Below are 23,067 nucleotides of genomic sequence, written 5' to 3'. Positions count from 1 at the left end.
TCCCGCCCCCCCTCCCTGAGCCGCGGCCGCCGAGTGCTCCGCCCGAAGGCGGGTCCGCCATAAACAAACGCGGCTCGGTCGCACGTGGACCGCGGAGCTGCTGCGGCTCGCAACAGATCGCGGGCTCCGGGCGCCGCGTCTCCAGCCAAAGGGAACCGCCAGGGAGGGCAGGAGAGCGAGCCCGGGCCGGGCCCCAGCCGCCTCCGCCCCAGCTCCCCTCGGCTCGGCTCCCGCTCCATGGCTCCGCGGCCGCCGCCGCCCATGCCGCCCTCCAGTTCGGAGGGGCCTCGCGGCAGCGGATACAAACACTCGGTCAAGGACTAAGCGGCACCGCTGCCTCCTCGCTTACTACTCTCCACCTCCTAAGAAAGCCGAGAGGCGGGAGACAGGAGGGAGAAAGGAAGAGCGAGCAGAAGCGAGCGGGAAGTTGGGCTCTGGGCACCGCGGGACAGTACAGCCCGGAGGAGGCTGCGCCCGGGGCGGCGGGCAGAGCGCGCAGCGGCGCCCCTGGGTTGCGCCGAGCTCCGAGGCCCGGCGGCTGCGGAGAGGCTACTCGGTGGCCCAGGCCTGCCCCGCGCACCTGCCCCGGGCGGTGCCCCAGACTCACCTGGCCCCCGGAGTCCCCTTCCCCATCCCCGCCGCTGCAGCCGGAGCGAGGCTCCGAGGGCCTGGAGCACGGCCGGGTCTAATATGCCCAGAGCCGAGGCGCGATGAAGGAGAAGTCCAAGAATGCGGCGAAGACCAGGAGGGAGAAGGAAAATGGCGAGTTTTATGAGCTGGCCAAGCTGCTCCCGCTGCCGTCGGCCATCACCTCGCAGCTGGACAAGGCGTCTATCATCCGACTCACCACCAGCTACTTGAAGATGCGGGCCGTCTTCCCCGAAGGTGAGGCCGCAGGTGGGCGGCCGAGAGCCTCGGCCCAAGCGGGGAGCTGGAGCTGGCTTGAAGGGCCAGTGCCAGGGAGTCTTGGGGAGGCCGCTCCGGGAGCTTGGCTTCTGTTGGAGACAGGAGCCAGGGTCTTGGCGCCGTGGGGGCTAGACCGTCTTCTGGCCCAAGTGTGGACCCGGCGAAGCAGGAATTGTTTTGTGATTAAGCTAGTCCATTCTGGTTTGCCTCCCTCTTTTCTTTTTTCCTTTTCCTTCTTTTCTTTTCTTTTCTCTTCTTTTTTCTTTTTTTTTTCTTTCCTTTCCTTTCCTTTCCTTTTTTTCCCCTTCATTTCTTTAACTCTCCCTTTTATTTTTTCCTTCTTTCCTTCCTATCTCTTTTTCTGTGGAGGGGCAGCGTGCACACCCTAGCCATGGCAGGGCACTTGTTTGGGTCTCGGGCCTTGGATTTGGACCTCTCTGGCTGCCTTTTCTTTCCTCCCTTGGGGCTGGGCGGGGCAGGTCAGGGTAGGAGAGACCGAAAGTAGGTGAGCTGAAATCCTGCAGGAGAGAGAGGCCACTGGAACGAAAATGGCAGACAGGCCAGAGCACAGTCTTTTTTTCCTGATTGGAATTATAAACCCAGAGGGGCAGGTGCCACGGTGGGCAAGGGTCACCAAGACCCATGGGTCCAGCCGACTCCCGGTGGTAAGTAATGGTGTACTGGCCAGCATTCTCTGCTAGCACATGGCTTGTGGGTGACCATGGCTGCCAAGCTGGGCACTTCTGTGCAACAGGGCTGGGGAGGCCTGGTCACCGCAGCATTCCTTTTGGTGTCCCGGTGTTTCTGAACCGATCATCTTTCAGCGTCTCTGTCCCCAGCCAGGGTGGCTGCAGGCTGGCTTGAGAGATTCTGACACTTGGCTGGGACACTCTGCACGGGCCGGCTGGGCACCCCAAGACTTCTGTGCTGGGGAGCCACTAGGGCCGTGTGGAGCTCCAGAATCCGGTGGGGGAGTAGAAACAACTTCAGCCGCAGGCACCAGAGGGTGGCTGCACTACAGCGACAGGTGTCCGTTTGGGCGCAGGGTGCCCCCATTAAGGCAGTGCCTGGCCAGGCGATCGACCAGAAGTCAGTAAGCTTGACCTTTGCGTTGGTTGCCCCTAAGCTTGTTATAAGTAATTGGCTCTGGGTCTGGAGCTGCACTTCACACTGCCTCTCGGGTGGAACTCAGAGGGCCTGTCACCCAGTTCGACCTACAGCCCTGCATCACAGCTGGCCTGGGAGTCTAGGGGGGGCCCGGAAGTGGTAGACTGGCTTAGCCCTTCCCTCCCAGCTGGGCCATGCAGCCTCCAGCACTTTCCCCCCTGGTGCAGGAGACTGTGACCTGTACCTCCAGCCCAGCCCCACACACCTTCTTTCCTTTTCCTACCCCAATATAAAGTGGTGCCCCATGCCAGCCCCTCCTACTGGAAATCGTCAAACGGGTGATCGGGTGATCGTTATTAGTGTGCCCAAGGGTGACCCCTCCACCAGAGAAGTAGAAAATTAAAATTAAAAGAGAATTGGGTTTTACGAGGGCCAGTCTCCTTCCCAGCCGGGATGGAGTGGCATGGTGAGCCGGGTTTTGTTTTCCCTTCTTTCTTTTTTAAATTTATTTTTTTTCCGGGTGAGCTGTTTCTTAATTTGCATGCTGCAAGCAGGTGGGGAACCAGGACAGGACCCTGGCTGGCCTCCTCTCACTTCCCTCCTGGAAATAAACACATTAGAAGCCGGGATTGGAATATTAAATGATCGGTTACCAATGATTTCAAGTAAGCCAGAAATAAGAAAGGGAGGGGCGCCTGGGTGGCATAGCGGTTGAGCGTCTGCCTTCGGCTCAGGGCATGATCCCAGCGTTGTGGGATTGGGCCCCACATCGGGCTCCTCCGCTGTGAGCCTGCTTCTTCCTCTCCCACTCCCCCTGCTTGTGTTCCCTCCTCTCGCTGGCTGTCTCTGTCTCTGTCGAATAAATAAATAAAATCTTTAAAAAAAAAAAAAAGAAGAAAGGGAGGCCTGGAGAAAGAGGGCTAATTGTAAGCCCTGTTTGGAGAATTTCCAGGAAAGCCTGCTAAAAATTGGGAAGAGGTGGGTGTACTGCTTCTGCAGACTTTTAAAAATTGGATCTGGGTGTTCTAACTCTGGAAAGTGAGTCTCCAAGGCCTTTGAGCCCAGAATTACTTGGCCCCGAGCCCTTTGCAGAGGTAGGCTTGCAGAGGTGGTCCAGGACTCGGGCACCAGGCCCTTGTGCTTTGTTGGGTACTGGTCTGGTTGAGGGGTGGCCTGTATCCCTCTTGGGGGTGACTATCACAGTTGGAAATCAGGGAGAGATCTGGAGATAGTTGTTTGACCCTAGAATTTTGGAAATGGCCCTGAACCTATAGGGTCTAGATTGATCAGGATGGAGAGGAGGCAGCGGTCGCATCTGGCTCTCCTGCAGGGCCTGAGCAGGGAGTGGAGGTGAAGGCACTTGCCTGCAGGAGTGGACTGGGAGGCCCAGGGCTCCTGGCTTCCTTCAGAGGCCTGAGGCCTGCAGCTCTGGGCCGTGGCCCTGCTCCCCTCAAGTCTGTCTGGGGTGCGGAGGTATAAAGTTGGGTGCCTGGGCAGAGAAAGAGACATTTAGAGAGACCTCAATTATGCAAAATAACTCGCTCGCCCTTCTGGTAGCTCCGAAGGGTGGTGTGCTGAAGCCGCGCTGTAATTGATTGAGCCTCTGTTCTCCGGCCTGGGTGTGCGCCGCGGGAATGGAATAGGGCCTGGCAGGGCCGCCGGATCAGCCGTCAGCATCAGGGACGTTTAGGGCCAATGCAGACTTGCATGGCAGTGGGACCTCCCGGATCAGCTCCGACTCTCGGCTGCGGACTGAAAGATGCCCAATGAAACCAGTATCTCGAGCTCAGTCCCGCTGTTCCATAGTCCCCGGAGCAAGAGGGGGTCCCTGGGTGAAGAAGGATCTAGAGGCCAAGTTAGGACTTCAGGAGTCAGAAAATGGAGAGCACAGTCCAAAGAAACCACAGGCATCGCTGGCTAACCCTTCATACCTGAGGAAATTGAGGCCAGAGAGGGACGGGCCTTTTCCAGGGTCCCACAAGGGCAAGAGCGGGTGGTCCCTGCTGTGTCCGCTGGACGCCGCCTGTCCTCTCGCTGCACGGGAGGCCGCTGGCCGTGCTCCTTTCAGCCTGAGCCCACCTGGGCCAGAGTAAAGGTAGAGGAGCTCGGAGGAGTCCGACACGGGGGAGCAAGAGGCATAGGAGCCAAGGTGGACACTCCCCCATGGAGGTCAGACTGCAAGCTTGGGGGTGATGGCAATTTTTACAGCCCCTTCAAGGTTCTGCTTTGTTAAGCTGCCCCACTAGACCTCCCTCTCCCTGTCTGCAAAATGGGCCTAGTAAGAAACTCCATAGCTGTGCAAGGCTCCTGGCATTATGTTTGAGGAACCAGGCAGTGAAGGTGGAAATCTAACATGTTCTTACTCCAGTCACTTCATCTGGGGCGTGCGCAGTGTTTCCTGCACCCGGCATGGCTTAGATGGCAGAGTGCCCCCACTCTGTGCACCTCCGGGACTCACTGTAGTTGGAAAACCTGCTATCTTCGCCTCTCCCCTCTAATAGCTAAGAAATGCAAAGTAGACAGGGAAAAGGGCAGGAAAGCAAGGCTGGCTTTGGAAGTGGACTCAGAATTGAAAACTCCACATGTTCACTGGGGACTGGGAAGGCCTGGTGCACGCAGGGCTCAGGGATGGGCTGGGGCCCACGGTCTGCCTGCCCTCTCTGCACTGTGGCCTTCCCTTCAGGAGAGGGGGCGCTTTGGAAACACAGAGGCACCCGGTGGGAGAACTCTGCTGCTCTCTGGCCAGAGCTGTTTGGTGACCATGCCAGGCAGGACGCAGGACAAGGTCCTCCCTCAGGTGTGTACATGGGGCCTCAGGAAGCCCCAGTCAGAGCCGCAGCAACTCCAAGGCCAAGCCCGTTGCTTAGGCTCCTTCCTAGGAGCCAGGATTCTGGATTCGGATGTGACTCCCAGCAGTGGGGGAGGGGTTGGCATCCCTTCTGGACCCTTGCTCACAGAAAGCCGCGAGGAGGGACTGACTGGTGGTCTCGGCTGAGGAATGGAGCTGGAAACTGAGGCTGACTCCCCCAAGGAGAACACAGCCCCTCCTCCTCCTTTCCCAGACCTGAAGACTGTGGACAGGTGCGGGTGAAAGCAGGGGAAGGGAGTGCACCACTGTCATTCTCACACAAAAATAATGGGGGTTTGAGGCCAGAATCATTCCAGTGGTGGAATTTGTCTGGGTTTAGATTCGGGCAGACGGCTAGAAATTGTTGTCGGGAATGGAAACGCTTTGATTTAGAGGGTTTGGTGAGGAGAAACCCGCCCTAAACCTAAACAGATCCGAGCCCTTTCTCCACCGAAGCCTGAAATAATGTAGATGAAAAACAACAACAACAACAACAACAACAACAACTTTTTAGAATAATGTGGAGCTTTACAGCCCTCTCCGCGTCGGGTCCGGGAAGGAAAGCTCACAGTCGCCGCGCAGGAAGCTGTGAGCAGTGGGGAAGGGAACTCCGGGGCGCGAGGGCGCGGGGGCCCGGGAGGTTCGAGGCAGGAACCGGAGCGCGCGCGCGCGAGCCACAGATCCAGCCCCCGGGGGCTAGAACCCAGGCGGCGGCCCGGGCGCTCGGAGGCGCGGACGGGGACGCGGACGGGAAGGCGCGGACGGGAAGCCGCTCCGGGCGGCGCCGGGCCACACGCGCTCCTCCGCGCGGGCCGCGGCCGGGCCTCGGTCCCAGCCTCCGAGGTCCCCGCGTTGGGCGTTGGGGGCCCCGGGCCTCGCGTTCTGTTGTCTGAGCACGTACTCTGGCGGGCGGCCAGGCGAGGCCAGGCTGCAAGCCCCCTCCCTTCCCCGCGCGGCCGGGCCCAACGAGGCCTTCTTGGGGCGTCCCCACCCCCCTTCACACCCTGTTCCCGGCCCGCTGTGCGACCGTGGGTTTGGTAAAGGGCCCAAAAGCCGGGCTTCTCGGGGACCCCGGACAGAACGAAGCGTTCCAAGGCCGGAAGCCGAAGTGCTCGGAGGAAGCCCAGAACCGTGACCGTTTGAGGGGTCCTGGAGCCGAGCGAGGAAGGAGCGCCAGCTCTGGGCTCCCCTAAAGGGCGAGGCGGCAGCCCGGCCCCCGACTCCCGCGTTACAATCTCGCCCAGGCGCGCGACGCCCGGTAGCCCTGGACCCGAGCCCCGAGCCTGCCGCCCCTGCGGCTGGTAATGCCCCGAAAGCCGGGTTGTAAACACCCGCGGGACGACCGGCAGTCCACGCCGGCTCCCTTGCGTCGGGGTGGGGGGGGGTCGCGGTGGAGAAGCCGGGCAGCCGGCCCCGAACTCTCACCTCAGCCACCCCCCCCCACGCCGCGCCTTTCTTGATTTTGGAATAGTCTGCAGTCAGCCAGTGTGACCTTGTGTCCGAAGATGGCCCACGATTCGCAAGAGGCCACGCTCCCCAATAACACGCTTCCTTCCCCCGCAAGAGGCTATTAACTGGGGGAGGGGAGGAGGAGGAAAGGGCCGGAGGCAGGGAAGGAGCGGGAAGGCAAGAGAAGGCTGGACGGAGGCTGTAGCCGCACCACCGCCTTCCAGGGGACCCAGTGCTTTGGTCAGCACCCTCTGGTTTAGTTCATTTAATCCCACAAAACCCCCCACTTTAGAGTTGAGAAATTAAGGTTAGAGTCCAGGGCACTTGCTGGAGATCAGACCATCCAGGCTGGCCCAGGTGGCATCTTAAGCAGGGGAGAGTGGGGCAGAAGGAGGTGAGATCCTCCTGTGTCCCCTCGGAGCTCCAGAAAGGTCTGTCCTGGATTTTTCTCAATCCCAGATCCAAATTTCCACGGACGGGTGGTGGCAGGGTCAGATGGTCCCCTATTTACCCCATTTAGTTTTCACAAGATCCCTGCGAGGAGTGTTCTTGTCACCATGTCAGATACCAAAGGCTGCCTTCCAGAAACCGCTGTCCATCCCAGGAGTTCTTACCAAACTCCAGACCCTTTCTCTGGGGTTGCACAGCAGGGGTTTAACAGCTGTTTGTTGACTGACTAACTGAGCACCCAGAGAGGAGCGACCATATTTAAATAGCTTCAGTGGCAGGAGAGCCTGGTAAGATTTAAACCAAACAGCCAGTCAGCCGAATAGCCAAGTGTGGATACTAAGGTGCAGGTACCCACAAACTCTCAGAAGCAGAGGGGGAAAGGGGATTCCTGGCCCCCCTTCCCTCTGACCCAGTGGCTGACCTGCTCCCCCAAATGACCTGGCCATTTGGATTCTCAGGAGCAGGGAGTCTCCAGTGGATTTCCCTGCTGACACATGTAGGGCAATTGGGATAGGAAACCTTGGCAGGTGAACCCCAGGCCAGGCTTGGGGTGCTCCCCACCATCCGGCTGCTCCCCCCACAGTCAGTGGAGGGTGGGTGTTCCCAGGATCAGGGGAGGTAGGCCACCAGCCACTGATAACCTTGGAGGAGCTTAGCTCAGTCTTACCTGTCTCCCCTCATTTCTCAAACAAAGCCCTTTGTTAGGTCCAGACAAGGGCCACATGCCCAGCACCTCACTTTTGGGGGGATATATATGACTTTACCATACCAAGACCGTTTTTTGGCTCACATTACAAACCCTACCTTAGTCTCTGCGTTCAGCCCAAAGTAGATTTTTATGGGTGGAGTGAAAAGGTCTCACCCACAGAGGTTTCTAATGCAAGAGCTGGCAGCACCATTGCCTGGGCTGAGATGGCATGGGGGCAAGGATGCTTGAGGGGACACCTGTCCGTCACCCCGCACACCAAGGGCTGGGTCCAGAAGGGGCATTCCGACCAAAGATCTACCAGCAAAGCAGAGGTGTCAGGAAATTATAGGAAAATTATAATGATATAAGAAAACAGGCTCTTTTGAAGTATCCGGGTGTTTGAATTAAATGAAAAATTGTCTTGTGTACCCAAAGCACTTTTGCATGTAAGGCCAGAACCTTCCACAAAGCTTTTGGGAGAGCTGGGCAGGAAAGTCTGGTTTGGGTCTTACACCTTTCCCAAAGGTACACATTTCCCCAGGTCAGCTGTCTGTGGACACTGCTAGAAGCCTAATGCGGGAGGCCAAGTTCACTTTTCCCACGCTAGGGAAGCCTAGTGTGGTGCAAACAAGGGAAAGGACCCAGGAGTTGGGTAAAGGACAGTTACCAGGGCACGGTTGTCCATTTTCAGAAATCAGGATTCCTGGGTCTTTATTAAATTCTTTTTTCATTCAAGTCCCAGGGTTATACAATTTTGGTTCTTTCTATGTCTCCTTAATGGAGTAAACGTTTACCCCACCAAGCCATGCTGAGCAGGGGGAGGACCTGCTGGTGAGCCAGTGGTGCCCTACTATGGTCACTGTGGTCACCCTTGGAAGGGAAATTGGGCAGGCAGTGATTTCCTGGGGTTAAGAAGACACCTCTGATCACGTGGTTGAGGCTGAGGGGCTGTGATCCTGTTTGGGGGACCAGGATATGTGGAATTTAGCCACTTCCTTATGGGGAGACCAGGATAAGCCCCCAATTCCTACAGCCTAGGAGGAGAAATTAAAGGTCATCCCTTTTTTTTGCTGAACAAAGTTTGCAGGGAAGGGTCTCCAAAGCCTGTGGAGGGCCCCCAGGCGCGAGGTGCTCTGGAGCCAGGTGGCTCCCTCGCCCTCGCCCTCGGGGTGGAGGCCTCCAGAACTGAGATTCCTGACACCTGCAGGAACAGCGGGGGCGGACCAAGAGGACCTACGCAGCGACTTTCCAGGCCACCCATTCGCGGCAGCCCGCTTGGGGGAGTTTTGTGATCCCAGGAATGGTCCCCAAATTCGCCGAGACTAGGCGTGATTCCCCATTCCGCGCGTCCCGTTCTGGCTTCACAGAGTCCCATGCTCCACGTGCGCAGCGGGCAGGGGCGGGTCTGGCCTGCAGTTCTGGGTGGAAGGGAGGAGGCTGGACTTGCCAGCAGCAGGACCCCGCCGGGGTCGCAGCCAGGGGTGGACGGTGCACGAGTGGGCCTGGAGCCTGGGGCCGCCTTCTCCGCTGGAGCCAATGGGGCGCGCAGTCACTGGCCTTCTCCACCTCGTGCCTGGGTGGTGGCGCTAACTGGACAGTTGCTGGCCAGGCCCACAGCGGAAGGACTCCAGATAGCCGCTGAGGGTTCTTCCACCTGGCACTTAGCTCAGAAACCCCACCCGGCTGTCCTACTTTCTCCCGAATATGCAGAAGAAAGCTTGGGATTTCTGGGGTCACAGCAGCTGAGCTAGGGATACAAGAGAGGAGGTGTCACTGAGCAGGGCCACCTTTCCCCTGGTGCACTTTCTGAAACACTTGTGACCTTCAGGGAGGTGGTGGGGAGAAGCAGGAGATTTTAGGGGGCAGTTAAGAACTGGGGAACCCTTATTAGGTGGCAACAGATACCTTCCAGTTATCTTGGAAGACTCCCACTGCCTTCCGCGATCCCCTGCCATACCTGGGGGAGGGGTGGAGCTTGCCCTGGGGAAGGCCCCAGGTAAACCCTTCCCAAGCTGGAGCACTAGGATCCGAAGGGGGATGGCGCTCCCGAGGAGCCAGTGAGGGCTGGGGAGTGCGAGGGATTACTGAGGTTTAAAAAAAAAAAAAAGTCTGTTTTTATGCAGGAAAAGCTGCCTCCTGGACGGTTAGGGCTTTTCATCTGGGCCTGTCTTTAGGAAAATGCATAGTTGCCGGTGACACAGTGAAGGGAGGGAGCGAGGAGGGGTCTTGGGGGAATATTTACAGGTCAAATCGATATCCCCGTTTGGCTTCGAGGATGGCCGATTTCAAAGCAGATTAGATTACTTTATGGCATTTCAAATAAAACGGCAATTTCAGAGCCGTGAGCACGTGGGCGACCCACGGGAGCTATGGGCCTGGCCAGCTCAGCGCGCACTGGGGACGCTTGGACCCAAGGCCTCGGCGGGAATATCTTCTCTGGCCTTTTTTTCTCTTTAATCCAGGGCAAAGGGGCGGTGGCAAGAACACAGGCTACGGCCTGTGGGGCCCCGGAGGCAGCAGGGGGGACTCTCGGGATTCCCGCTGGCCAGGGCGCGCGGTTCCGCTGCTCTGCCAGACGTAGGGGCCTCTCGGTCGGCTCTGCCGTTTACTGATTCGCTTTTTTCCCCCGTCCAGGTTTAGGAGACGCGTGGGGACAGCCGAGCCGCCCTGGGCCCCTGGACAGCGTCGCCAAGGAGCTGGGATCGCACTTGCTTCAGGTAATGCCTCTTTTGGGGGGGGGGCAGACACCGCCTAAGGCGCTGACCCGCACCCGGCAGAGCACCGGAAGGGGGCTCCCTTCTGACCCCGGGACCCCAGTCTCCAGATGTCCTTCCCCAAGGAGCCCTGGGTGGATCCCTAGGCCACCATCAGGCTGCAGAAGTCGCTGAGGGGAGAGACAGCTTCTGGACCTCGAGGCAACTGGCTACCTCCCCACCCACCCTCCATGCATCCTCTTTGGAGGCCAGGACTGGGGGTGGACTCAGCTCCCAGGGGGAGGTCCGGCCAGCCCCCCCCCCCGCCGCCTCTCGCGTGTCCCAGCCCCAGTACTCAGTAGCCCACGAGACCTAGGCCTAAGGACACCCGTGGGCGCGCGGTTCTTTCCAACCTTACTTCCCTTAGAGAACTTTTATGGAGCGCTTGCTCTGTGCCAAATGCTGTGCCAGGCGCTTGAGCCAAAGAAAGAATGATCCCGACGCTCTGAGCCAGAGTGTGGCAGTTCTAAAGCCTTTGACAATCGTGTATGTTTGGAGGGGGTGTAATAAAAGAAAGAGCATCTATAATAGAATATTAACAGCATTTATCGAAGGTTCACTACGGGGCAGATTCTGTTCTAAATCTGACTGTATTGTGGTGCGCCATCACCCACCTAGAGTAGGTTCTGCTTTGAACTCCATTTTTTCAGAGGAGAAAATTGAGGCACAGAGAGGTTAAGTAACATGCCAGAGGTCACACAGCACGTGCTAGAGCCTGGTTCAACCCAAGTCCTCCAGCTCTTGAGTGCTCCAGATCATGACCTGGTGCGGCCTCCGGGGTCACCTGGCTCATGGAGGGAGCCCTTGCTTGGTTTGTGGTCAGCCGCTTATAGCCCTCAGGTCGAAGTCATTTAATCCACGGTTGGTAAACCCCTCCTGGCCTGGGATTTCGCCTGCAGTGTCTGCGGCTCTGGCCGGGTAAGCGTGCGCACGACTGGCCATTTCCAAGTCCGCGGCTGGCGCTAGGTGGGGACAGCAATGCCTCTTGTCTCTGAATTTTCAAATGCCCTTTACAGAGCCTCATCAAGGACCCGATTCATTCCCCCCGCCTGTCATTTGTCTCTGCCATCGAAAAATGCTTACCAAGAGCTGTTTTGCATTTCCTCCTTCTATTTTGTGTTTTCTTTAAAAGAAAAAAAAATTTTGGCGGCAGTACTCAATGACTTGGGTCAGCGAGTCAGCCAAGAGCACCGCATTTCGCATTTCGAAAAAAGCGGATCTTTTCAAAACCCCTTTCCCCAAATGTCTAGTACGACCCCCCCCCTTTAATGCATGCTCTGGGGAAGAGAAGATCCCGGAGAATTTTTGAAACCTGAAGCTTTTAGAGCATAAAGCAAACGATGGGGTAGCCAGGCGGGGGAAATGGCGCTCTTGGAGTCCTTCCCGCGCCCTGCGCTCACCCCCTTGCTCACTTCCAGCTCGGTTCGCCAGGTTTTGCTTGTTTGACACTCCTACATATTATAAGTGACACTAACATCAGGGAAACCCAGTGAAAACCTGGCCGGCATGGTCAACGCGCCTCGGTTCCTCCACCGTACACGTCTTTAATTCCGGAATGCTGTGCGATGGGCGTGTTTGCAGTTAATATACATTCAAGCGAATTAGGTCATTTGAAGCTACGAAGGCATAGCCAACATTTTCCATTAAGGATATTATTTTTTTAGCTACTGCTGGCAACTTTCAGAATCTAATTATGATCATTTTTTTTCTTTTTTTTCCTCGTATGGCTGACTGTCAGATACCGTTTCAATAAATGTATCTCTTTAATGATTTCGGAGTTAAGCAAGAGTGTAAAATGTGCCAAAACGCTTATAACTTTAGAAATTGCCGTATAGTTTATATTTTTGAAACGGAATTTAGTTGGGAAAATATTTTGTGGCTGAGTTAGAAACGAGAAAGTAAGGCTTACAATCAAGATGTTGATTTCAACCTCAGTGTAGGTTAGGGTGATGATAGTTTAGTTGGCAAAGGATTTTTACAGTAAAACTGTATTTGAGACAGCAGAATGTAAGGATATCTTTCAAGTTTCACTTCTACATTCTTTGTAGGCCCCCCTCCAAAGAGGGGGCAGATTTAGAAAAACCGAAGGTAATCTGGTTTCAATTACATGCTGTAAAAATAGAATTTGTGGCCAGAAATTAATTTGGAATATTTTTTATGGGGGCAGCATTGTGGGTTGTACGGATCTTTCACCAACTTTATTGCTTTTCTTTGGTTCTGGATCTAAAATATGAATGGGTAAATAAAAATGCAGTTTCCTTTTTCAAAAATAATTTAGTCTTTTTATCCTTGCCACATATAAATATAATCATTACCTTTTTATTTGTCTTCATTACCTCTTAAAATTTTACTTTATTTTTTTGAGGGCTAGCCAACTTAGGCAATATCATTTAGGTAGTTTTAATTTTTCAGAAATTGATACTTTTTCTCCTTGAATTTTGCAAAGGTTATTTGATCTCTTGCAAATTCTAAGTAGTTAATTCTGTAGACATAGTCTCTTAAAATAACCAGGTATTTTATTTTCAGGGGAGTGGTAGTGTTCAGAATTTATTATTCAAATGGTACTTAGGGGTAACTAGAAAATTGTGGCAAATAAAGTGTATGTCCTAGTGGTAGAAAGGACTGCCAATTATGACATAAAATGGTCTATATAGTGGTCGGTTTCCCCCTAAGTACCATAGAACTCCGGATTTGTGCTAAGTGCTAAAATAACCGTAAACAATAAAGCTACTGCATTTAAACTGAGCATGTTAGGGGTTCTCAAGTGTTTTGCATGATTTTTGTGATGGGGATGTAAGATTGTTTTTAAAGTGCTTTAAAAGCATTTGAGAGCCTGGCCCCAGGAATTAAACCTTCAGTGTTATAACCTGGACTCTTTCGTATGGCCCTGGGCTCGTTTTTGCATTTAACAACTATGTGTGGATGACAATGTTCTATACATTCCTCCGCTTCAGGGGCAGTACAATTACGAGATTTCACTCTACCGTACAACTCTCACCTCTCACCCTGGCACTCTCTTTTACAGACTTTGGATGGATTTGTTTTCGTGGTAGCCTCTGACGGCAAAATCATGTATATATCGGAAACAGCTTCCGTACATTTGGGCTTGTCGCAGGTAGGTGTTACCTAATTTTATATACAACCAAAATATCAAAATATAAAAGTAAGCGTTGGCGGATCTTGACCGTCTGTCTCGCCCAACTTGTAAATGATTCTGTTCAAGCGTCTGCTTTTGTGTATGAAATAATCCAAAGTTGCAAAATCATCTTCTTAGGCCATCCCGCAGAGCTTTTCTTCATGTTACATTTCCCGGTTTTACTTTCTTTTTCCTTCGGGATTAATGACCAGTATATCTGTGCCACAGGCAGCTTTGTTCTGAGATTCTGTCTGACTGCCTGGACCCTGCTTATACAGCAACACTCTGCCACTAACAAGAGCTTCACAAAGGGAGATTTTTAGTCCAAGCTTGCTGGGCTGCACGTGGTATTGTGAGTGGCCATGAAAGTGAGAGGAAAACTGATGTTGAACATGGATTTTATGCAGACCGTGCTTTAGGGAGAGAGAAGGGGGGGTAGATTTATGAGTGTTCACATGGAATTCAGGGTAATTTTTCCTGAGTTTTTCCAGTTCAGTGGTCGTTTCAGTAAAGCATTTTATATGCTTGTGATAGAAACTCATAAAACTCAGTTTACTACTGTTTTGCACAGCAATGTCCTGTTTTCTCTAGAACATTTAAATATGACCGATTTTTCTGGAACTGTCTTCTAAAAAGGGGTTCATCCCGTAAAGGAAAGAGGTGCGCTCAGCTTTATCTATTCGGGTCAAGCTAAGGGTTTGGGTGAGAATTTGGCTGCTGTCTGGGCTCCTCCGAACGGGGGGAGGGGAGGAGTCTGATTGTGGCCGTTCACATTTCTGATTTAACAAGCGTGGATTGAGGTTCTAAAAGTCACATTTTTTATACATCTAGGGATTAAATGTTTCTTTATATTGTGACTTATCAGAGTGCTTTTTTTCATCACGACTGAAGACACAGTAGAATTAATTAGGGACAGGAAATGGGCTCCCAGGAGGCGGATGAATGATCTGTATTGCACTAGCCCCCTCTGTAGTTAAGCCAAAATAAAACATGCCAATTAACAGGGTGGGGTTTTTTTCATCAAAAAACGAAATTACCAATTTGGAAACCTGCATCTGGTGTATTCCTTTTCTTTTTCTACGAATGCATTTTTTAAACCTGCCATTTGTTTACAACCTTCTCTTCCAGTGTGTGTATATCCTTATCCATGCCCAAAGGGCTTTCTGTGCCCGGGTTTCTTAAGTAACATCCTTTAAAGAGAATCTCATATTAAAATTATTTTGCATTTCCTCTTCTCTTCCTTTACGAAACCAGTTCTCTCAGCTAAGATTTGCTAAGGCTTGGCTCTTATACTTCCAGGACTAATGGTCTTAGTCTAGTAGTAGAATGGGAAATACTGCTGGGGACATGAAGTGTATACTATTTCTATATTTTCCAAGGTTGTTATGCTCTGAATTTCTACCTTGCCCTATTTAGAGTTATTTAAGGCCCTTTAGTTGTAACCAGTCTGGTTTCTAGCCCTCATTCTATCTGTGGCTGAATGATTTTGAGCAGATTACTTGATTTTCGATTGTAATTTATTGAACCTTTGGTTAGTCTTATAATAATGTCACAAATAAGTAAAACATTTCTCCTTTAAAAAGGACTGGACAAAGATAAAACAGGTATAGTCACTATTTTCAGATATTACATTTAGATCTGAGCTCCCTGGCAGTCAAAGCAAAAAGGGGAATGCCCAGTTATATGGTTTTCATTGTCTGATAGAGCAGGTACTTAGCCTCTCTGAACCATCTCTTAAGTAAGAAGATCCTGCCTACTCTACCTCTCTTTCAGGGTTGTGGTAAGAACTATATTAAAGTGTCCATTTTATGTGATTTGTAAATAATAGGGAGCTAAGCAAAAGCCAACTGTCCCCATAGTTTCATTAGAACTATTCTTCCAGTAGCACAAAAGTTGCTTCAAATAGTGTCCTGTCGTGGGCACATATTGGGGCCCTTAGCCCCGTGGAATGTCCTGGTACATCATAAGGCCTTGCGCACATCCCAGGACTCCAGTGCATTCGGTCAGGCTGCTCAGTCTAGCATCCTACATCTCCCTCTCTGTCATTTTTCTCTTTTTATGTGGGAAATGAAATTGACCATTTATGAGCACAATAATTAAGAATGAACAAAATATGGGATAGGTGACAAATCCGTCTGCTGTTCATGATGAACTCTACAAAAGGAAACCTCAGCAGAATCCCAATTAAAATTATATTTCCTTTTGGTCATAATGCAGAAATAAAATTTGGTGTCCTGATTTGGAAAGGAAAGGGAGTTCTACACCCCATCATTTTTCAAGAATGCTGTAGAGATGCCTTTTGTCTATATGTTGCCAGCCGGGAGAAGTGTCAGTTTAAAAAAAGATAAATCAAACTGACCGTGTAGAGCGACTGAATTTTTTTTTCCGCCTGATCTCTTGGCGGGACTGTCTCACCATCAGTCTCCAGCTACGAAAACACTTTCATGCAGACGCGAGCCCTCGTTGGTGTCTGGGAGTGTTCCATGCTGAACTCTTTAAATAAGCAACAACAAACCTTTCCCTCAAATCTGTCTCCTGCTCAGGATTAACTCTGAAGAAGGAAATCTAGGCAGAATCACAATGTGTGTTTTTTTCTGTCTTCTTTACTTAAATAGTAAAATGAAGTATTGGATAGGATGTCAAATACCCAGCTTCTCCTTTAAAAAAATTTTTTTTGTCCCTTTTAGATTATTTTTATTAGTAGTAAGAAGTCAGGCAAATATGTCAAACGTGAAAACTTTATTAAAACAGGCTCAAGGATTTTTTTTTAAATCCTCAGAGATGAAAGTGTTAAGAAAATTCTATCCAGTAGGCCGAGTAACCCTTGAAACAGATTTTCTGATGAATAATGATAGTACTAATAGCTTATATTTACATCGTGTCCTTCTGTGTTCCAAGAACTTTCAGTTACCCTCAGTGACATTATCTCGTTAAGTAACAACATTTTTCACATTAATTCAGGGTTAAACTCTATCTTAGCAGCTCCTGGGGAACCTAAGCTCCTAGGTTTGTTATAATTGTGCAATAATTCACAGCAAAGTGGTGGTGTTTTTTGTTTTTTGTTTTCTTTTAATCTGCACTACCTAGAGAACTATCTGAATGATCTATTTGAGAGTATAAAAATCATTCTTTGTGTGTTATAGACCCGTCCTAATTCAAAGCCTTTTATCGAACTTTTTTAAAACAAGTGTTGGAGTGAGAAATCTGGCACAGTGTATTATTTTTGCTTTTAAATTAGTAACCCTGGCGAACCCTGCTGTCAGACTTTCGGACCAAAGAGTGACAGAGACAAGTTATCTCCAACAGAGTCAGGCTACAGGCTTGAAAATTCCACTTGGTGTGTGCACATACAGATGGTATATAATAATTCATGTAGTCAAATTTAGATCTGTTTGGAAGAGGTAGAGTTGGGGAAGCGCTCTTTATCCACACAAGTTTATTAGATGGTTAGTTCCATGGTTTTTTGGTTAATGTAATTAACTTACTTTGTATTGGAAGAGGGAAAAAAGCCCTGTATACCTGCTGTGTATTTCCACAGACTCTTTTAAGTATCCCTGTGGTTTAAACTTCTTCACCAAAGTCGCATACCTTATATAGCATCTAGGTAACTAATATAAATTTTCAAATAACTATAGGTATGTGTGAAATAGCCATTTATAAGACATATAAAGGAAAATGTAATATTTGAGATTGTGGCCGGAACCACAGCCATAAAAATAGCCATGGCATTGTTTGGGGCCATAAGACCTAATCCTTTCACTTTTGAAATAAAGAGAAAGGACAGCGTTTTATGTTTGTTGACATAACTTGAACTCTGAAATCCACACCATCTTTTTTTTAAAATGCTTAATTTACCATAGTCAGCAAAACACCAAAGCAGAGTAATGTGTGTTTCCAGAGTACTGGGTGACTTTCCCCTTCCGACCCAGAATATATCCATTTAGTGCTGTATTTATCATATGTAGTTTTCTTGGCAGGAAGGAAAGCTATTCAGCAAAACATAAAAACGCTCTTAGTAGGAAAGCAATTCATTTTGTAGTTAGCAGGGTTTTACAAATACTAAAATATCATATTGAGGGTCTGTTTTAATAAGGGTGATGTATGAGACCTGGGGAGTTTTATAGCGACAACCATAATTTTTTTTTTTTTTTTGGTGAGGTAGTCACATTTCTTTCAACCATTCAAAAGCACGAATAGATATGTAAATACAGGAAACACCATGTCAACCGTAATTTTGAGTCAAGGTCAGCACTGTTTTATCATTCCAAAATTTGTTCTTTAAAAACATGTCCGTTATTTGAAGACCATTTTACTTCCTGGACAGCCTTGGAGTTTATAATTGAACCAAGGATTCAGAAAATCAAGCCTCTTAATTCATGGACCTTCTCTTCTCATTCTCCAAACGCATGTGGCGAGAATGGGGTCTTTGAAGACAGATGAAGCTACTTTGGGATTAAAACACAAATCAAATCCCTGTAAGGACAGTTGCAAGCGTTTTTGCAAGCATATAAATGTACTTTCTCCAAAAAGACATGGGGTACTTTTTTCTGATTAAGAACTTGGAGCAAACCAGAATGCTCATTTTTTTCCCTAAAAACACGAGCAAGGGAGAAATGATAGGCCCACACACAAAAAATTCTATCTCGTTATTTTTTCGTTTTAAAAATAAGCTGTTGAAATTGTGAATCGATTAAAAAAACACAACAACAGCTCCCTTATTGATTAGCCTCTGTCCCTCTCCATCTGACAGAGCTTCAAGAAGGATCTCCATCACTGACTTCAGAGAAGAGGACATGGTCCTGTCCCAAATGGGTGACTTAGCACTTGCTGGTTTATCGAAATTTTTTAAGGATGAACAGAAATTATTGGAAAGAAGACTATTTAGTTCTTAATCCTTATTGTTTTTAATGAGCTCGCGTAATAACTTTGGTCATAGGCAAATCCCCTTTAGGGTCAAGGGGGGAGGTAGGGAGGCTCTCTGTGACAGGATTCTCTCTGTTCCTCTGTTGGCATAATATTGGCAAGAAACGTTCCGTGAATAATGCAGAAAACAGAACTGCGAAAGCCGTTTTAGGAACAAGATTACTTAGCAGGCCAGAAACGTAATTTGTTCTGAATAAAAGGGTAACTCCTACGTCTTAACAAATGGGAAGACCGGGCTCAGAGGAGCGGGGTAAATTGCTTCACCCCTGCGTGGCCGCCGGGTCCCAGGGAAGGAGCTGATGGCCTTGATGCTAATTTGGAACAGTGGCTCCCGGGAGAACTTGTCCATTAAACTGGCTGGCTGCGGTTGTCCTGCTGCGTGAGGTGGCCCAGTCAGAACTGCCCCTTGACAGGAGATCGTGTTGTCTCCACTCTGACTGAGACCAGTGAGCCTCCCAACAAAACACAAGGCACAACACGCTTAAAAATAACAAGGGGGTGGTTGGGGACAAGGCCCTCGCAAGCCTGCCTTTGCTTTTTTAGCTTGCCCTCTCCCCGTGGGGCAGAGCTGAGGAAGACTGAGTCAGACCTGCCCACGGTCCCCTTCCACCCAAGGGCAGTTTCTCACGCGCTTTCAGTGTCCTCCCCCCTGGGCTCCGGGGCTCCTGCCGGCTGTGGCGGAAGAGCCATCAGTGCTCTGGTCAATCCTGGGTGCCCTGACTCACTGTTCTCGTCTGCACCATTGCATCTCTAAAATAGGGTCCTGCCACCGCTGCTCAGAAGGCCATTCTGATGGTCATAGCCTCTGAAACATTCTATGACACTGCCCATCTTGGGATGATGGGTCAGGGTATCCAGGTCTCGCCACTCTCTAACCTCCCCTATCATGCATGGCACTTCTGTTTGGGAGAACAGTAGAAACGTTCTCAAGGTTAGACGTCAAATCAGCAGGAATCTCTGTGGAAAGGTCCTAATGCTGGTGTTTTCCTAGAGACGCCTGTCCCTGCAAAGCAGGGTCCTGTGCAACACGCACGTGGGCTCTAGGCCTGCCATTATGTCCTCTGCAGGGTGCGCCTGGAAGTAGGTGGTGTCCCAGTGCTGGGGTCGCAACCCCCGGAAATACCCACCTTGCCACATGGCTGTCTGGAGTGGGCCCAAACGTTCTCGCAGGTCACGAGGCTGCCCCGCCACACCCGTGGGCGGGAGCCATTGGGGAACCAGTCATCTCGGAGTCAGAAGGCCAGGGACACGGTTCTGGCAACGTGAAAGAGGCCTGGCGGTGCCGGAGGGGCGCAGCTCAGAGCTGACGGAGAAGGGGCCTTTGTCGGAGTGCGAGCCCTCTCCAGGTGCAGCGGAGCCCCCATGGCTCCCAGCTGCTCAGCCTCGGAGAGGACGTGGCTCTCGCAGGGACCACAGTCTGGACTTGGCAGCTGGTCTCCCGGCTGGCCAGGCCCCTCAACGCACCACGGGAGTGTGGGTGGAGGGCCAGGCCCTGGCTCCAGTCCGTTGTAAGCTGCCTCCTGTCTAAAGGATGCTGCCCGGGCCCTGAGGGTCACCCACCTCTATGGCTCACCTTTTCGTCCTTCCCGTCCCAGTTCCTCCTGCTCAGGACTGTCTCGGCTTTCAGCTCACGTCCCCATGTGGGAGACGGTTCAGAGCGCTGCTTGATAAAAGACACGTGTTTCTGCGTGGGGAGAAGGTGTGCGTGGTGAGCAGAGGTCAAAGCTCTGTCCCAGGCTGTGCGTACCTATCGTGCACCTTCCCCTCCCTCCCCCCGGGCTGCCCCCAGAGGATTTCTGACCCTTCCCTTCCCTCTGTGGCAGGTGGAGCTCACGGGCAACAGTATTTATGAGTACATCCATCCTTCCGACCACGACGAGATGACAGCTGTCCTTGCGGCCCACCAGCCACTTCACCATCACCTGCTCCAAGGTATTTCCTCCAGATGAAAAGAAACCAGAATGAAAACCAGACGGAGCTCTTCGATGTGACCCGAGGGTTTTGCTCCCCATGCTGCCAAGGGCAAGTGTGACTGGGGCTGCCCAGCTGGGCCTCTCCAGCAAACACACAGTGTGGGGGTTTTGCGTTTATGCCTCTGTCCTTCGAAGCAACACTATTGATCCCATTTCTGGTGCCAGAGACCATGATAGACACTGGTAGGAGGTAAAGTAAAGGGGTCAAAGGCTTCTTCCCTAATGTGATCTTGGTTTAGAATACAGGGACACAGGTCGAGACCTGGGCTTCTTAACCAGAGGGTCCCCCATAGAACTCAGGGGGTCTGTGAAACTGCACGGGGAGAATTATACCTTTTTCTGTCTGGTTGGAAGGTAGCATTTCCTTGGCTTATAGATAATGGACACTAGGCCGCTTTACGCTCACTCTTACCCGTGGCTTTGCCAACAAGAGTCACAGGCATTTTCATTTCACTTTGCAGTTCTCGCAGGTGTTTAAACTTACCACTTAACGCTCATCGGCTCATGGCTACTTCGAAATTTCAGGAGTTACAAGGCCGGCTGCTGGCTCTTGTTATTTAACGTGTGAATAAAGCAGCACATTTGTAACCAAATCACCACTTGTTTTCGTATTTTGGTAACTGTTTTCAATAGAGTTGGCTCCATTTGTGATCTCAGATATTTTTATCTTCTGCACTTGAGAACGTTATTCCGGGTAGGAATCTGTGGGTTTTGTGCCACGGCACGAATCCGTTAGGAAGCCCTGGTCTAGACGGAGGCAGGTCCACCTCCCTGGCCTGTCTCCACGTGGGGACACGATCCTCCACCTGACGGTCCCATTACTGGACACGCGTAGATTGGGGTCCTACCTCCATAAGCGTGTGTCAGGACATGATGTGGTGTGATGGTTTGGTGGACGATGTGGCACACATCGTTACCCAAATGACTCCCCAAGTTGCAGTTGCAGTGCATGCTGGGAAGACGAATTTGTTCTGGCCACCGGCCCTGTAACTCCCTCTCTGACTGTCCAATGAGACCAACCAGCATGTTGCTCAAGGGCTCTCTTGTCTGCTGTGGACCATGGTAGCCCCAACGTGGCCAAAATTCTCCAAAGAACAGAATGCGAAAGGAGAGCCATCAAGTATGGTCGAATGAGGTAGACGGCCGGAGAAGAGCTTGAGTTCCTCTCTCACTGCCTCCTCCTGGGAGGGGCCATTCTAAGGCCAGAAGGAGAGACTGAAAAGAGCACACTCAGCTTTAAAACCACCTGCAGATGCAGCTCTGGGGCCCCCGTGTTCTCAGCCTCAGATGTGGTCACTGTGCCTCTCACTTTTCCGCATCAGGGACAGAGACTGCTGTGCTGGTTTCGGAGATGAGATGGGGGCTTCCTTGTAGCTCTGGTCTGTAACTCTTCTTTATTTTTTTAAAAGATTTTATTTATTTATTTGAGAGAGCACGAGCCGGGGGGGGCAGGGTGCAGAGGGAAAAGCAGGCCCCCTGCTGAGTAGGGAGCCCAACACGGGACTTGATCCCAGGACCCTGGGATCATGACCTGAGCAGAAGGCAGACATTTCACTGACTGAGCCACCCAGGCTCCCCACTGTGGTCTGTAATTCTTAAGTCCTTGCAAACAGTCTGGCCACATCAGTGCACATGGATAAGCTCAGAAGAAGTGATTTCTATCAAATTGAGGGCTGGGGGGTGTGGGGAATAGTGTACCTGAGTCTCATGCTTTCCCTGCGGGATTGTTTAAGGCTGGAAAAGGCCACAGGAATCTTAGAGAAGTCCTGAGACCATTGTGTTATTATTGTTCTAGAAAGTTCCACAGTGTGTTAGTTATACAGGAATGGACTTTCTCCCACAAGCTCTGGTTTCACGTCACTCTTCCATGTCATAGCTTTAAATTAAGTGTTTATAAAATGACAGCAACCATGTCTTAGGAATATCACGAGGCCCTTCCAATCCCAGTCCCCGTGGGTTTCATGCCTGAGGTGTAGCAACCACACACGAGAAGCACCGAGGTCCGGGAGAGGTGGAGTTGCCATCTGAGTGTGCAAGGTCTGAGGTTCGCAGGTGCTGGGACTGCTCCCCGGCTTCTCATCCACGGAGCTGGCTTTCTGCACCTGAGCTCGCCTCGCTGCTTCATGGCTGCTGTGCTCTTGGCTTTCTCCAAACTGGATGGTTCGTTACCGGGTGAAGGTGTTTAGACCTGAGCATCCACACATCAGTGTGTAGCTGGAAATGGTGCAGACAGGCAGGCGTGTTACCGGGAAGCCTGATGCCTTGCAGACCCTGGCCCACTGCAGACAAATTTTAGGTAAATGTGGCCGCCTGGCATGCGATTCCCTTGCTCCCCCTGTGGGAGCATTGCCTCCACTCCTAATGGTAACCGTTCTTTAAAAATTAATTTATTAACTGCCACCAAGTAGCTGTTTATTAGGAGTGGAGTGACCTCACCCTTACCCAGGGGCATGGACACATCATTCCAGAGAACTGGCATCTGCTCACTGAAGCATAGGGTGTTTCCTTAGGGGACTTGCTCGCATTTGCAATAGTGAGGTTGGAGATTGGTGGGTGAGGCCTTCAGGCCAGCCAGGGAAAGACTGAATGGAGAGGGTCAGAGTCGTCGAGAAAGGAAGGGTGGTCAGAGTGGGGCTATAGGTGAGGGCCAAAGCTTTGATCTGGCCGAGCGAGTGGGTCTCTTGGGTCCTCTTCCCCATTCCGTGGTAGCCTCGGGCAGTCTCGGTGCCCATGGGCACAGCTGGCAGGAGGCGCCCTGTGACTGCCTCCCTCTGTTGGGGAGAGGGTTGTGCTGCGAGCCCTGACTCAGTATCCTCTACCCCGAGGGAAGTCAG

The 23,067-nt window shown here is 51.3% G+C and overlaps 1 protein-coding gene across 2 annotated transcripts in view; it reads left to right on the top strand.

Annotated features, from left to right (window-relative positions):
- The first annotated feature begins 94 nt into the window (after window positions 1–94).
- SIM2 (SIM bHLH transcription factor 2) overlaps window positions 95–23,067 on the top strand; it is a 46,221-nt gene continuing 23,248 nt past the window's right edge. Inside the window, exons 1-4 of one of the 2 annotated variants that reach the window (XM_034655679.1) lie at window positions 95–885; window positions 10,083–10,165; window positions 13,227–13,316; window positions 20,084–20,192. In XM_034655679.1, coding sequence (XP_034511570.1) covers window positions 711–885; window positions 10,083–10,165; window positions 13,227–13,316; window positions 20,084–20,192 — 457 coding nt within the window. In that variant the 5' untranslated portion in view covers window positions 95–710. The remainder of the gene's footprint in view (window positions 886–10,082; window positions 10,166–13,226; window positions 13,317–20,083; window positions 20,193–23,067) is intronic. The other variant, XM_034655681.1, reaches the window with a different exon arrangement.

This window comes from Ailuropoda melanoleuca, chromosome 1, assembly GCF_002007445.2.
Source record: "Ailuropoda melanoleuca isolate Jingjing chromosome 1, ASM200744v2, whole genome shotgun sequence".
NCBI lineage: Eukaryota > Metazoa > Chordata > Mammalia > Carnivora > Ursidae > Ailuropoda > Ailuropoda melanoleuca.
Note: the sequence above shows the minus strand (reverse complement) of the source record. Positions and strands in the feature narration are given on the sequence as shown.